Consider the following 17720-nt stretch of genomic DNA (forward strand, 5'->3'; position numbering starts at 1 on the left):
AAATAATTCTACAACGTGACATATTAGTATATTACTTATTAGTAAATATAATTAATACCTAGTTATAGGTATATCTGCAACATATAGATACGCACATCACCTATTGCCTCATCAGTCATCTTATTCCGTAGTATCCAGTATAATATATTATTATTATATAAAACTATATTATTACTATAACTTTGATAACCAATGAAATGCGGATAGCTATGAGAATAGTGGTATAGTGGGTACAATGGTGGGGGAACCCATGCGCCAACCAGATGAATACTGAATTTTGTTTACATACCTATAGTATGTACCTACTTATTTCGTCATGCATTCGAACGTGTACCAGTGTATCGACACAGTCCACTTGTGATCGCGCTTGCCCACATTATTTTTTTTTCAAAATTTCATGTTATCGTATCAAAATCGATTTTGTTTTTCATATAACGCTATAAATTTTCGTGAAAACACGACATCTATCCTATAAATTCAAATAATTATACTGAATAGTTTAAAAAAATTATATTTTTTTGGAACTGAGAAGAAAACTACGAAGAAACTACGTTCAGGTAAATATTTATTTATAAGATTTTTTAACTTTTATTAATGTTTATTGATTTGCGGTAAAATATTTCTACTGCTTGTACAATAGTTGGTAATCTGAATGTTTCAGCGAATAAGAGGAGTACTTATCTAAATCGTTTCATTATTTTTTGATAGATCAAGTCTGCACTATAAATTTCATCTAATAAATATTATTGTTCTTGTTTGTGTAATATACTGGATTTAAATTGTCAAAAATTAATAATAATATGCTTTTATGGTTTGTGTATTTACAAAAAGGTGAAAACTTTTTCATATTAATCACAATTATACATAATATGGTAAACTATATTATTACCCATACAAATGCATTTTTATTTAACTATAATTTTTAAAATAGTGATCATTATCGTTTATGAATGGTGATCCCTATAAAAGTGCAGCGAATAAATTAATTTAATTATTTCCATTAATTGCTATGTATGGTAAAATAACGTGAGGTCAATTTCAGAGGCTTTTTGGTGATATTTCTAGGAGTTATTTAAGATAAGTTCATTCATAAATTATTTTTAATGATAAATAACACAGAGGTTAACATTATTTAGTGTAATAAAACACATAATGGTAGGGACACAACTATTTTTGTATTTATATATATTTTTAAAGTAGAATAAGAACAACAGTATATTAAACATAATATTAATAATAGGAATAACCAAGGCTGGGCATTAACGAGTTAAAAAGTTAAAGTTAAGTTAAAAAGTTAAAATAAAATTAACTTTTTAACTTAACTAGTTACTTTTGGCTTTTCATTAACTTAACTGTAAACTTACTAAATTTCTTTCTTAATTAACGTGAAATTATTGAGTTAATTTTTCATTTTAAGAAGTAAGTTAAGTTAATTTATTTTGTTTTTAATTTTATTATATTTCACTATTTCAGTCTATTTCGTTTTCATGTCAAAAAAAATGTATCGTAAATTGTTGAAAGTTAAAAATGTATATTATTTGAATCTAAATTATATGGAAATACTGTATGGAGTATAAATACTATATCCTATAATTTAGTTTTGGGTTGGAAAAAAATTAAGTACGCTAGCGTTGTATAAACAAATTAACTTTTTTTAACTTAATAAAAAGTTAACAAAAAGTGTGTATTAACTTTTAACTTAACTGAGTTAACCTATAGTTAAATTAACTTTAAACTTTAAACTTTTTGTTATTGGTGCATGATAACTTATCTTAACTAAGTTAAAAAAAATCATTAACTTGCCCAGCCTTAGGAATAACTATATTATCTGGTTTTAATATGAAAGTAAATTAATCTAAATTGGTTCGTTCCACCAATATTTGAGTAAACAATATATGGATAAAAATTAAAATTAAAACACTTCGTGGTAGGCCGTAAGGACCACGCCTTTATAATAAATTCATAATGCAAAAATATAATTTGTCAATGCCCTTATACAACCTATTTTCAATCTTCAAATAGCAAGTACCATTCAAAAAATGATTATCTACGTAAGAATTTACTTATAAGTTATAAATACAATATCTAAAATAAATATTTCTTTTACTATATAACTGAATGCGGGTATATATTATATAGTAAATATTCACGTATACCATTTCTACTAATAACAAAAATAATTGTCCCTATTAAGTCCTATTTTAAAAGTACAAAAAAATCACGTACAACTTTAATTAATAAATAATTTTATTAGTAGGCACTATTAAAATGTGGAATTTCTAAGCTTGTACAAATACAAATAAACATTTGTATAGCATCTAATTGACTCATTAAACTGAAAATATACCTAGTCTTGTTTTTTAATTGCTTAGAAAAAACTATATTACAACTACAAAAACCAAATTTGTATTATTACGCTATCGAAATCTTATATTATGATGGTAAAATGTATTTTAAGTTTATTACGACGGTTAAAATGCCGAACACATAAGTTTTTTTCTAATTAGGCAAACGGCGAAAATATTGATAACAGTTTTGGCGTTATCAATTTATGATAAACCAGTAGGTAAAGTCTCGTGGAATATAAATTTCATAGAATGGTGGATAGTTATCTACTGTAATTTTATACCATGAAAAAATAAAACTATTAACGTGTAAAGGTAATTAATTTTCTATATATTATAATCAAAAATAAAAATAAAAAGTGTTCCGATTCCCCTCAAATGCTCTATAATTAACCAGTTTTACGATAATTTTTATGTAACATATTATTTGAATGGAATCAACGTTTAGATAAATTTATTTCTATAGATTTATTGTTTGACAAGTTAAAAATTTAAATAAACTTCTTGTTGACGTGCTCAACACAGAGCTAAAGTAGGTTGCTTATGTAACGTAAAACGACAATATTATATTATTTTTGAAAAATACAATCGATCTGTCATTTTTCTAAAATTCATTAAGTAGGTACATAAACATTTCAAAGAATTTATCCGTTTACGTTCGTTTGAGATCGTTTACATTCATCAGTATATTTAACAGCTGCCGAATGCTGGTGGTAGTGATGGTCTGATCAATCTGATGGTAAATGTTTATCGATTGTGTTATATACATTTATCATAAAAGTCTTTTTTGTGTCTGATTTATTCTCAGTTTTAATATTATCCAGTTCATAATTTTGTTATTTAGTGATAAAAATTAGAAAACAATTTTACGATTACAGAATCTTAAAATATAAATTAAATATAGGTATACCAATTGCTATGGTTGCATACCTTGCAGTAGGTGTACAGTATAATACGAAGTTATTTAAGATTACAATATCGTGTCATCATTATCACTTATATTTATAGGTACCAATCACGGACCACTAAAATACAATTATTTAAATAATTGTAATGCCTAGGTGTATGATTAAAGTTTAAAAAATTTAGGTCACTTAATAAAGTGCTTATAATTTTAAATAATATTTTACGAATGCATTCGTATTTTTCGTTTCATTTGTAATTGAAAATATAGTTTCTATGTTAATTATTAAAAGATGACTTTTTTTAAGTGTATTCAATTATTTATGTATTTATTTGTTGAGTTCTAATGAATAAATACATTTTAATAAAAATAATAATATAATATGTACAATAGTAGGACATAGGGCCATAGAGGAAAAATTTTAAATACTGGTTTCATAATCAGTTTTGAAATATAGTCGAGTCAAAAGTACATAAAGTAAAATGTACATCACAGTTAAACCAATAATATTTTATTGGTAATTTTCTTGTCAAAATTAATAGGTTTTTTATTTCACTGTATCAATAATTTATTTTGAAATTCGTAGGTAGGAATGTAGGATGTCAAAAAATAAATAATAAAATAATAGCATTCATGTTATTAGATATTAGTGATAATACTAAACTAAATCCATTGAATACTAATTAATTATTATTAGTAAGTTAAGTCTCAAATACTAAATCGTTTTTTATACAGTTATTTGTATATGAATATAATGACAAACATATTATGAACTAGTTACGTACTTGTACTGTTTTTTACCTGCTGAACGATTCTTATAATTTGACTAGAATATCGATGCTAAGAAGTAAGATTTTTGAATACAGATTGTAAAGTTATTTATTTAACATAAATGTAAGTTAAATTATCAAAGATTAATATTTCTATAATTTTGAGTATTTAAATAGTTATTAGTTATTTGGTAGTTATTGTGAGGTGAAAAAATTAAAAGGGGCTATGTTTTTTTTTCAAAGTTTAAGTGAACATTATAAATTTGTAAGTATAGATACTAGAGTAGATACAGATATAATTTATAGGAAGAAAACGAAGTATTTTGTTTCATTAAAGATATATACGATCACAAATAATCGTATACATAATATATTATAATAATACTTAAATCATTGCTATTTGTTTAACATTTGATATTATATTATACTAGTGTAAAATAAATCTTTATGCAACCATTTTCAAGAATATAATAGTGAATTATAATTAGGTATATTCATAATATAGTAGGTAGGTAGGTATTTAATAAAACTAATTAATGCAATATAGGTACTGGTAGGTACCACGCTGTATTAGGATATAGGTACACAGGTACCTACCTATTATATTATATTTAAACCGTATAAATGCAAGGATCTGCCCAGTTAAGTTAGTATACATTTTTAGCCTTTTTCTATTTTATTTACACTAGTGTGGTTTGCGTTGTAGCGTGTAAGTACCTAAGTTGCATTATACGTTTATTTAAAAATATGGAATAAAAATAAAACAAAATTCTAAGTATTATAATGATTACAAACAAAAATACGTTATGTGTGCACTCGCCTCGCGTCTTATACTTATATTCTGATATCACTCCTATATTGACATTTGACATTAGGCCGAATTATAAAAAGCATCTCGATAGGTAGCACGTGGATGAACGTTATTTGACCTTACAACTTAAACTAGTAGATTCTCACACTACTTGGAATATATCTGATCATTAACATACCTTAGGATTTTTTTTTTTATTTACTAACACCATATGCTTAGAAATGAATAATTATGGAAACTGTATTATATTATATAAATTAAAAACATGGGTAGTATTTTGAAGTATGCGGTCGGAGAAAACTTGTAATATAATATATATACTATACGAATTTTAAGAAACTGGTTCTTAGTTACAACATGCATTTTTGGATAGCGAAAGAGAAACAAAGTGGTTTTTTTGATCCTGACACTCTTGATTTCATAGGCCTTACATGAGGATTTAGACGCATATATTATAATATGTAAAATGCATTTTACGTTTGAACGATAACCGATGACGAAATACGATCATGGATTATTTTATACGTAGATAGATCTTCATCTGTTGAATATTTCGAAATCAACTGTTTATTTTGAAAAGAAAAACTATAGTATACTAGTTTATCATGCATGTTTCTTTTTATTTTTTTTTTTATAAATGTACTCTTTAGTAAAATCTATTAATATTACGTCTTGCTAGTATGTTTAGATATAGGTAGGTATAGTTATTAGTTATCCATGTTAAATTAGTATGTATCGAACAATTAATCAAAACTGTTTTGATATTGTGAACTGTCTTACCTAAATAAGATATAGGTATAATAACTATATTATAATAGGCAGGTATGCTAATAGTTGTATTTAAAACAAAAATCTTATATCAACAAATAATTTTAAAACATTATTTTTGTTTATTACTACTTCTTTAAAAAAAAATAAATTATATGTAGTATATAGGTATATTATACAATACATTTACTATATTTCCAAACTAAAAAAAAATCGAATAGGCTCTCTCTAGAATCCGCCACGCCCTCCAATACGTATATTATACATAGTTTGCATTAATTCATTATAGTAGGTATACGTGTTCGTCGGTGCACTGCACTGCAGTTAGGTACCAATAAATTCAATTGTGCGATGGACAACGAGCCTCATATTTAACAGTAGGTACATCGTACCTACCTATATTATATAATTCATATTTGCCTACTAATTACTGAGTAATTAACGTATCTATTTTTAGACTGAGAATATACAGTTATCCACCTGTGTTTGTGTCACACCACGTAACTTTAATTTTTTTCTCATAATATATTAATATAATAATTAGTATTATACTTATACAGTTTATCTATGACCACATTTTAAATATATTAATTAAAAAATATCTATCTAAATATACATCATAGGCCTGACCACATCAATTTTTTTTAATGTTGAATGTTGTAGATATACCATGTTTCCCTAAATATCTACCCTATACCCACACATATTTCGGAGACGAGGATCCATGAATTACGATGCACGATTGTAGTCAATCTGTGGCTGTCGTAGTAAATAAGGAACAACGTCGTGGAAAATAAATTATTTTACCTTTGATCCAATTTTGACACAATAATTAATAATTACCCATAACCTGCTCTTAAAGTCGACGACCGAGTATACTAATTAATGTACTCGCGTTCCTCGTCGGTGTCGACACCCACAAAATCCTCGGCCTCCGCCCAACAAGGCAGAAGTTGCCCCAGTAAGTTTTACTCCAGGCACTCCAGTTAGTAATTAACATGGCACAATATATCAACTATACGCATAATATATATTATATAAATATATGTGACATTCCATTTAGGGAAGAAAATAACGTACACGATAAAAATATAAAATACTGTATCCCCGCCGTCTATCCATATTTAATAAATGTTTATACTTTATATTAAATATATTTTAGTGTCCGTCCGTCTGGCGTATAAGCGTGTACATACTCACTACGCCTAAAGAGTTTATTTTTAAAGACGTATTCATATCTTGTCGGCCGAAAAACTTGTCAACGATCCACCTATGTTTCCTTTCATTCTGTCTGTGTCTCTCTCTCTCCCTCTCGCTCTCTGTCACTTTCTCAGTCCTAGCCTGGCGTCACAAAATATCGTCTGTAGCACGGTGTAAAACTGGTATACATGCTATATATCGAACACAAAACATTGTTGTAATAATCATAACTATGTCGTAGATGCACGCCAAATACACTATACAAAATATTTTAATAAATAAAACCATATTAAAAAATATAAATAAATAAATACTGTGGTCATTATTTGCATTTCAGGGTTCGTAAGAAGCAGCACCGAAACTCCTGACGTCTTATTTTACGAAATGTCTAAGATGAAAGAATTGTCGGATAATAAGTGAGTTTTATTAATACATTTTTGTTGTTTTTTCTATCGCCAAATTGATGAATGTTACATAATATATAGGTAGGTATTAGGTATATTATAATTTATAGCTGGAAAATAATATAATTTGATGGTTGGTACATTATTACCTATATTTTATACACACGTTTTCAAAATATTTAGATTAATTTAATGCAATTGCCTATTCATAACATACGATCTATTCAAACCGTTCTACGATAAGTCTGTATCGACTAAAAAGTAAACAACAATAATATATGATATAAAATATAATAATTACTATATTACTATTATAAATTATAATAACTAAATATTAAGGGACGTGATACCCGCATGTGTTGTCTTCGTCTTACAAATGCGTAACATTGCATATTTTACGCTCAGCAGAACACGTGTAGCTCCGTTCATTTAAAAATTAGAGTGAATTGACCTCTTTTAAAATCTAAAGGTAAGATTATTATCCAGGCAACCTCATGCGTTTTTTATTTTATTCTAATTTTAAAAAGAGTTATGAGTATTTTAAAATTGTAAATTGTTTTTTTTTATACAAATCTTTTATTCGTGTTCGAATTGATGAAAGATATGGCTTCCAATTGTAATCGTATTTGTTTTTATATTTTCAAGTGTGGAAAATTTGTTCACATAAATATGACATTGAAATCTAAACCCCGGTTGGGAATCACTGCCTTAGACCATCGACTGATTTTTAGTTTTAGGTCTCTAATAATATATTTTTAGAATACCTAATATCCCCATATTGTGTCGGTTTGTCTGTCTGTTAGTTACCAGTAGGTACAATGTACATGGTACATGGTACATACTACATAGTTAAGATTGTTGATATTATGGTATTTGTTTATTTTTCGTAGTTACTAGTTACTGTACATAAATTGTGTATGAAATTTTAATTTATTGCGTTGTATTAAAATACGTTTAGAAACCGGGAATTTAACAAGCTCGCAGAATGAGTTTTCTTAACTTGGTTTTTTCAACAAATACCAATAAAAAATATTTACTCTGTCAAAAAGCTTAAGAATTTACATAGGTTACCCAACAAAGTTATATTAATAATAGTTTGTATCTATATACTTAAATTAAAAAATTTAATTTGTCCACAATAATTGTTTATGATCGTTTGTAGATAGAATTTCGAAGAATTTATATCGTAATAAGTACTATTATAATAATTAAATATTAACAATATTATATAGTAAATGACAAACAATACATAACATATACATATGTCATATATGCATTTATATGCAGCTATGATGACGTTTTTAAATAATTATGTATATTAGTTTTTTAATGTTAAAAAAATATGAACTGTTTAAATATATTTAGAGATAGTAGGTAGGTATAGGACCTATACTATATATATAGGTAAATATTATATGAAAAATAGCATGGTTTTCTGTAGCTTTAGCTCAAAAAATTATTTTTGTATTATGATGCATAATTTAATACCACTGTTATCATGAAAGTGATCTTAACTTTTCATTTGTCATATTTGATGCGTCATGTATTTAATGTTTAAAAATTTCATGAAATTTAAAAAATGAAATATTTCAAATGTGTGAAATATTTCAGTATTTTAATAAATTTTGTTTTATTTTTAAATAAGTTTTATATTTATATATAATTGTCATAAATCACCTTCTTAATTGTATGGTACCTATATGAATACCTAACCTGACCCTTGGTATTATACATTTAAAATGGTAGTCAAAATTTTTAAATATCTTAATGTTTAAATGATACAAGCAAGTAGGTATACAAAAGTATACATGTATATTATATACCTACTGAATTCTTACATTAGAATTTAGAACACTGAACATTGTGTTAAAAAATAAATAAATTGTGTTTTTATTTGTGTTAAAAAAAAATTCAATGTTTCACGTTTTTGTGAATTCAAAACGAAATATTTCATACTTCAAACACTACATGTATCGTTCGATTTCTATCAAGAATAAATAAATAAATAAGGTTTAAGTAGCCTTAAATCTGTTGTATCTTTTCACGCTTTTCATCGATGATTATAACATTAAACATAATAACATTTTTTTTATATATAAGTATGTCATAATATTATGTTTATTTTCACTTGGTATACTACTTATTCCAGACTAAGACCATTCAAAAGTCAAGAAAAGAGTGAAGTCGCACATCTGAATGGCATCAGCTACTTCGATCCATTTCTCGAAAGAAACTTGGAACACCCAACCACGTGAGTAGTATCTATAGAATATAGAAGATTCACTCTTATAGAAATTGCGAGGCCCAGGGAAAAATATCATTATGAGGCAATTTTGTAGTTCTGCCCCAACGATATAAATAACATAAAATTAATAATATATTTTTATTAGTATTTATAATAATGATTTGAATTGAATCAGTTGTATACCAATATAATGTAATATAATATATTATAACCTTAATATTTAATTTAAAACGTTACCAATTTCAATATTTCTAAAAAAAACTCATTTAAATACTGTATGTTTACTGTTTAGTATATTTAAATATTTAAAAACCACCACAAGAAATGAAGACAATTATTTCAGAAATAATAGAAAATTTAAAAACAAAATATAAATAAATAGTTTTTACTTTTTATTTTAACCAATTAATCATTAAACTTTATAATACAATTAAAACAATTCAAAAAAGGTGGATAAGTGGATGTCGCTCTGTTGTACAGTAGATTACAAGTGGGTCACTGTAATGGATGGTGTTAAATTTGAATTCAATGATATAATATCATTGTATAAGAAAAACGATTCTGAGTGAAAACGGTCAGTCAGCCTATGATATTACCAAGTATATTTGATGATATTATTGTGAATAAAGTAATTGATATGTAACCTATTTACGTGGAGACTTGTTTTAAATTTTCAATCCTTAGCCATAAAAGTTAAACATTTTATACATTTTTAACTACAAAATAATTAATAAATTATTAATTTGATAAATGTTGTCAAAATTTGAACTTTAAATGCTTATAAAAAAAATTATGCCTATGTATTTTTAATATTTTTCAACTGCTATTAGAACGATATATCAGGAGCCTTATATTAAATATTCACGCTTTTTTACCCAACAAATAACATTTTATTGATATTTATAGAAAAAAAAACTAAAAAAATTGAAAACTGACAATGTCCGTAAACAGCTCAAAATAAGTCAAAATATTTGGAAAATGTTAGGGTGTATAGGAAATGCAATTATAAACATTCAGTCAAAATTTCATGTCCCTACGGTCATTTGTTTTAGAGTTACACCAAAAACCAAAATCGATTTTCTCGAAAACAGATTTTGCGTAAAAATTCCCGTTTTTCCTTAATTGTTATTTTGTTTTTCACGTCGCTTTTAAAACTAACTAAATTTTTACTTTTGACCCCCCCCCAAGTACCAACTAGATTCATTTTCCTATCAGAAAAGTTACTGTTGAAGAAAATCCAAGCACTTTTACTGTCCTAAAAGGTGATGACAGACACAAAAAAAAAACACACATCATTGTAAAATCAATACATTCATCGCTTCGCTCAGAATCTAAAAGTGATAGTATAATAATAATAAATTCAAACAAAATTAATTTTTCTTGTCTTTGCTTCTGAAAATTATATAGGAACAATATTACGAATATAATACTAATCGTGAAAATCAATACTACAATACCTAAATTATATCAGTATTAGTATTATTCATTGGTAGGTAGGTAATATTGATTTAATCAATGTTTGTACCTATTATATAAATTCAATAATCGTAGGTATATTAAGTACCTAGGGCTGTAGGGGTACCTATCCGCTGTACCAGATATCTGCATGAATAATTAAGCAGTATTAGTAATAACTTATTAAACACTAATTATTTCAATTTTTACAGTAATGGTGAGACCCTGACTCACTTACTCAAAGCATCTCTGGGAACTGGCATCCTGGCCATGCCGCTAGCTTTCCAGTGTTCAGGACTTATAACCGGCGTATTCGCAACACTGTTTGTGTCGTTTGTGTGCACGTATTGCTCGTATTTACTGGTTAGTTGTTGAATATCTTAAATACTATATGTAAATATATTTTTTTAGTTAGGTTCACGCCACAGGTCAATCAAACATATATATATTAGTTATTATCTACGAACTACGTTATAATGTACAAAGTATATCATCAAACCAAGTCTTATCGGTTTTGTTTTATATTATTTAAAGTCAGATTATTATTTTTATCATCGATTCAACATAATGCATTTTATAGAAGAAAATGAACTAAACAATATTTTAATACAATTTTGGGAACTCTATAATATTTTGTATTGGGAGGATGTATTGGTTATTTATTTCATTATTAACTTGTTAGTAGGTAGTTGTTATCGTCCTATAATAATATTTTCATAACGTTCTAATACGCATTACAGTTTTTCATCACCTGCTAATTAAATTATATACCTATATGTAGATATAATATAACGATGATTTGCTTATATTTTCATTCACGCACTTACACAACAAACACAATTTGTTTAAAGTAATATATTATTATGTAGTTTATAGGTACTACTATGCAGTATTTAGATAGATGAAATTGATCTTTTTTTTTAAGTTATCCTATTAAGTAATATTGTTAAAACCATTAATATTTGTTGAATTATGTAATATCTACCTGGCTACCTGATCTACCTACATAACTAAAGTCTATTGAAATGTTATTCATTTCAAAAATGTGTTGTTGATGATATTTTTTCAAAAAATAAGTTATTTGAAATGAGCCGGTTTTAAATATATTTTATAAAATATGATTTGTTTTGAAAATGCTAAAAAATATATAATATTTTGTTCATATAAAAAAAAATAAAGATACAATTCATTATATTAATAGATTTTTTTATATTATTATATTGTCATAGCCTAATAGGTATTATTGGTAATATAATATATCAACAATACATACGAATTTGATGTAGTATATAACTATACATACTCTATAGTCAGTATAATCTATCATCTAATATTATATATTATATTATTTTCAGTTTTATAGTCAGTAGGTAGTGCATATATTATAATAATATAGATTACCTATTGACTATAATATTTAAAGCAGATCTAAAATAATGTTCCTAGATTATTTCAGTGTTCTACCACGTATTATCATTGATTATATATAGTATTATACGTATAGGTACTCTTGTTGTTTTACAGGTGAAATGCGCTCACACGCTTTACAGGCGAACAAAAGTGTCATCCATGAGCTACGCAGATGTTGCTGAAGTGGCGTTCGCCAACGGACCACAATGGTCTCGAAAGTTCTCGTTGATAACCCGCCAGTCAGTGCTTTGGCTGCTGTTCGTCACATACTTTGGAACGTGCAGCGTGTACACAGTGATCATCGCCTCTAACTTTGAACAGCTGTTTACACACCACATGGGTTACAAGCTGGACCTCCGGTTGTTTATTGCGATGCTACTCATACCGCTTATACTGCTCAGTTACGTTCCCAATCTCAAGTACTTGGCGCCCGTGTCTATGGTGGCCAACCTGTTGATGGCCACCGGTCTGGGCATCACATTTTACTATACGCTGTGTGAGGTACCCAAAATTTCAGAAAGGCCAGCCGTGGGGACACTTGAAACGTTCCCAACGTTCTTCTGCCTCACCGTGTTTGCCATGGAAGCCATTGGAGTGGTACGTTTAAGCAGTGGTGCAATTAGGAATTGGTTCTGGGATGGGATGATTATATTATGTTATAAATTAAGATTATATTTTAGACAAGATCGGTTGATTGACAATGTATGCTACAGGATGCTTCATTCCCAGTACATTTAACTAAGATAGAATTAAAAATTAAAAACATATAGTTTTACTTAATAGTTTTTATTATATTTTTTTAAATAACACAAAATCAACATGAAAAAATTATCTCGCTAATATTATCATAAATTGTATTTATTTTGTCCGTCTTCATGTCTTATTTTTATTCATTGAAGGTGATGCCGTTGGAAAACAACATGAAAACGCCCAGAAGCTTTTTGGGAGTTTTCGGCGTGCTGAACATCGGCATGGGCTGCGTGACCATTGTGTACATTCTGCTCGGTTTCTTCGGTTACTTGAAGTACGGCGAAGAAACGAAATCGAGTATCACGTTAAACCTTCCTACTGAAGACCTGTGAGTATATATCATGTAGCTAGCTTTATAACCGCATATCTTGTAATTTGTTTTCCTTGAACAACAACTCCGGTGAAAATAGCCGCATATTATCTGTATATATAAAACAGCTGTAAGCTGGCTGACTGATATATCAACGCACAGCTCAAACCGTTGGATGGATCGAGTTGAAATTTGGCATACAGATAGCTATTATGATGTAGGCGTCCGCTAATAAAGGATTTTTGGAAATTCAACGCCTAAAGGGGAAGATAAGGGGTTGTAAAAATACAATAGTGGCGCCATCTATCAAGCAATATATAATTTAAATATACAATATTGGTTTTAAAATACAAAACGTACGTACTTGATATATGGAATAGTGGTTTCTTTAATGATCTAGATGTGCAATAAGAAAGGATTTTCTGATATTCATTTTTTAAAAAGGTGGTCAAACAGGGGTCTTAAGATTCATGGTGGAAATTGAAACTTTGTTTTTGTTTATTCATGGTTGCATTTAGTTGCAGGTTATATGTACGAATTATTTCACAAAGCTAGGTACAATTACGCCGATTTGTCTATAAAAATAAAATAACCCCCAAAATGTATTAATATATAAATATTAAATACTCCTAAAAATTTGGGATGATCAACTATGAATTCAACACTATTTTAGGTACCCGGTACACTGTATAAAATTGTTTTTAAACTACAAAGATATAGTAATATAGGTTTTATTTTATCACCCTACTCGCTGTGTCCGCAATCTACCGTAGATTGCCTACCTGATAATATACTGTTCACGTAACCATAGAAGAGTCTCACGGGCAACGCCACGCGGGATGGCTAAAAGTTAAAATATAATATGATTTTGCTTCCATATGCATAGCAAATTATACCCAAAAGCAGTTAATTAATCAAATTTTTTTCCCGGGTTATTCAGATAGTATTATAATTTATAATATATTTCTAGTTTTGTGATTTTTAAGACAAACTAGTATAGGCACGCTGTCCAATGTCAAATTGGATTTTTTTATTTTCAGCTTAGAGTATCTTAAACCCAACTATCAGTCACACCATACTTTTTGTTTTTTTTGCAATATACAGAAAAATCTACAATATATTGAATGTAAAAAAATTGGTGTTTTTCAAAAATATTTTTTTAAACATATTATAATCATTTACCTACTTTAATTTATAAAAAATGAATAAATACGACAACAATTAAAAATAATAACGTTGTATATATTTTTGTGCTTAATCGTGTCGTATTTTAGTATTTTTTTGGATTCATATTGTTTGATTGCATCTGTGTTCATTTGTAACTATTGTAAAAACGGGGGAACCACTGGCGATTCTGCCAATGTAGCGTCGATTCTTCCTGTATCGACTCCGCCAGTACAGGTAGTTTAAAAACAACCTATCATTTCTACCACCTACCAACAGATTTACCTATTAAAAAATAAATTTACATTTATCCTAATAAAAAAACCAATGATCTTATAAATTATAACATTTACCAATTTACCAATTTTGTTATACTTTTAACTTTGAATGTAACTTAGTTACAAAACTGTAACTTGTATCTAGTTACTCCTCAACATAAATGTATCTAGTAACTATTGTAACTAGTTACATAGTTTTAGAGTAACTTGTAACTTTTGACCAGTTTCAATAAATTGAGTAACTTGCCCAACCCTGTATAGTGTATAACGAGTACGTATAGTAACTTTATGTTTTTGTGTGTCTTTACAGTGCTGCCCAGGTGGCTAAAGTATGCATCAGTTTAGCAGTGTTCTGTACGTACGGTCTACAGTTTTTCGTATGCTTGGAAATCATATGGAACAAAATCCAGGAAACCTTTGAAAGAACCACAACTTTGCATAACTACATTTTGAGAACGATTCTAGTGATTGCATCTGGTGAGTACCGCTAGTCACCATACATTTTAATAACTGCAGGGTGCTTTTTGGTTCGATATTTTCTTCGTTCTATTTTGAAAGACAAAATAATGTATTTTACAATTTTGTATTATTTATAAATTTATAAATTGTTAATTTTCTCAAAGTTGTATTACTTAAATAAAAATATCTTTCTTTCTATAATTCCCATAACATTGCATAAACATTTTTTTTTGTTTTCTGAAACCTATGGTAATAACGAGTGAACAATTTGATGCCTATGCCCTATTGGTTGAGTAGTTTCCAAGTTTATAAGCCCCATCCAAACGTACATTCATTTATGTATAGTTATATTTAGATAGCAATATAATAGTTTGATTAAGAGGATGTCAGCACACTATTTCATTAGTTTTCCCTCTATAACCAAACACAGCAATTTTACGTTTAATAGAACCAACCCGGTGTTGTTACTTATAAATTATAATATTGGAGTCAATTATATATCCTATTAACATTAAATAATTATAGGATACATTTCTAGTAGCTATACCTGGGGCGGAGTGGTGCAGTGGTCACGCAGTTGACTACGACTCACACAGTCATCGGTTCGTTTCATAGCAAAGTACAAAAAAATTGTGTGGTTCTACGCAACCACTAAAAATCCCCATGCTGTCGTCCGATTGCGTCATCCGGTTTCCAACTAGGTCCCACTCCACTGGGAGTGAAGACCGCACATGTCTCCTCTTGGAGAAGGGGGGTAGTATCATGTATATAGTGATATATATACATAGATAAATAGATCACATGGTCTCCCTACTACCCACGTGTGATAAGCATTGACGAAGACCTTGAGGTCGTTTCAATGAACAAATACAAAAAAAAAAAAAAAATACCTACTAAAATTAAAAACGTTCACATTTAATTTCCAAATTTAAACCTCTACCCCTCCCCCCCCCAAAAAAAAAAAAATCAAAATTATTTAGGTCTAAATAAGTTATTGACTGTAACTAACTATGAGTTGTATTACATTTGATATTTTATTAATAATAATGTCTGTATGCTTGGTTGTGGTTTCGCAGTGTTGATCGCGGTAGCTGTACCGACAATCGGTCCGTTCATTGGACTCATCGGTGCCTTCTGTTTCTCACTGCTCGGTATCGTTGTGCCCTTGGTCATAGAGTTCGCCACATACTGGGATGAAGTAACCATCTGGATGACCATCCGGAACGTGGTACTGATCGCCGTCGGCATCTTGGCGCTGGTCTTCGGCACAGCCAACAGCATAGCCGATATAATCGCCGCGTACGATCCCGCTCAGACGGTCACGTGCGTTATCAACTCCACACTGACTCAGACAATTACAGAGTGACCGGAAATCCGGCCACATCATCGACCATCCAGCCACACAGAATTTACAATAATTATTTATATATAATCATAGGCGTAGTGACAGGTGTGCCTTGGTAAAACCGAATCCCCCCTCCCAAAAAAAAGGCCTTTTGTTTATATATCATCGATACTAATGATAAAAACAGTTGGTTTTTTTAAAATTAAATTTGATTATTCAACTATATTATAAAAATTGTGTGAATAATACTTACAATAATGGCTATAATGGCTTTCAAATTAATAATTTTTACATAAATAATACAATAATCACATTAGAAATTGCAAACGAAAATACTGGCTACGCCTATGTATATATAATAGTTATTAAACGCGTTTACGCGTATTCAAAATGTTTAAAGAAAGTTTAATTTGTGGTTGGGATGGTCGGACAACGGGAACCGACGCCGACGAAGCTACTGCCACGATCAATAGTCGTCCTCGTTTCGTCGGCCAGGCGCCCGTCGACCACTACCCGAAAGTGCTTGGGTATATAGCATCATCGGGACATAATATAATAGGTGACAGACACATATAACAATAGTATTTTTTTTAGGTCGCATTCAATCATAAAAAAAAACAATTATTTTATTATTATTTTAATTTAAAATTATGTTTCTAAACATGATATAAAACTTAGGCTTAATCTTTTTTTATTATTAGATATGATTGAACGATCTTTTTTTTTATTCGATACAGATAAACTTTATATTATATGATATTATAATAATTTATATACCGCCTAAATATGTTCCATTTTCTTTTTATACATTATATATAATATTAAGTATTTAACTCGATAAATATTGTATTACGATTGTATGTCATTATTTTTTACTTAATAATAATTAATATATAATTTTACAATATTGAAGAAAACCTATGTATTTTTTTCTTAAATACCAGATTAAAATCAAATCAGATCATATTTTATAGTCAGTCTAAACTCTAAATTCTAAATTAAATAAAAAAATGTCAGTAGTAAAATTCGGACATTCAGTCATAGGTACTACTCATATACTGTTGTCAGTTGCCTATCCGTCATCGTTGTGTATTGGAGCAAA

General features: G+C 28.4%; 1 protein-coding gene across 2 annotated transcripts; it reads left to right on the top strand.

Moving 5' to 3' along the window:
- Positions 1-311: 311 nt before the first annotated feature.
- On the top strand, positions 312-17470 carry LOC132936666 (proton-coupled amino acid transporter-like protein pathetic). 2 transcript variants are annotated; one of them, XM_061003430.1, is made up of 8 exons: positions 312-557; positions 7136-7214; positions 9352-9453; positions 11115-11265; positions 12427-12909; positions 13212-13390; positions 15125-15291; positions 16350-17470. In XM_061003430.1, exons 2-8 carry the CDS (start codon positions 7183-7185, stop codon positions 16637-16639), a joined length of 1404 nt encoding a protein of 467 aa, XP_060859413.1. In that variant the 5' UTR covers positions 312-557; positions 7136-7182; the 3' UTR covers positions 16640-17470. The 2 variants fall into 2 exon arrangements, with proteins under 2 accessions (XP_060859413.1, XP_060859414.1); XM_061003431.1 differs by lacking the exon at positions 312-557 and adding an exon at positions 6780-6980.
- The last annotated feature ends 250 nt before the right edge of the window (positions 17471-17720 follow it).

Source organism: Metopolophium dirhodum, chromosome 1 (genome assembly GCF_019925205.1).
Source record: "Metopolophium dirhodum isolate CAU chromosome 1, ASM1992520v1, whole genome shotgun sequence".
Taxonomy (NCBI): Eukaryota; Metazoa; Arthropoda; class Insecta; order Hemiptera; family Aphididae; genus Metopolophium; species Metopolophium dirhodum.

What these genes read in the sequence shown, in the direction of transcription:
- LOC132936666 (XM_061003430.1), top strand. Translation starts at nt 7,183, where the DNA reads ATGTCTAAGATGAAAGAATTGTCGGATAATAA. An exon ending in CGTATTGCTCGTATTTACTG is followed by an intron (nt 11,266 to 12,426) that starts GTTAGTTGTTGA and finishes GTTGTTTTACAG; the next exon opens with GTGAAATGCGCTCACACGCT. An exon ending in AACCTTCCTACTGAAGACCT is followed by an intron (nt 13,391 to 15,124) that starts GTGAGTATATAT and finishes GTGTCTTTACAG; the next exon opens with TGCTGCCCAGGTGGCTAAAG.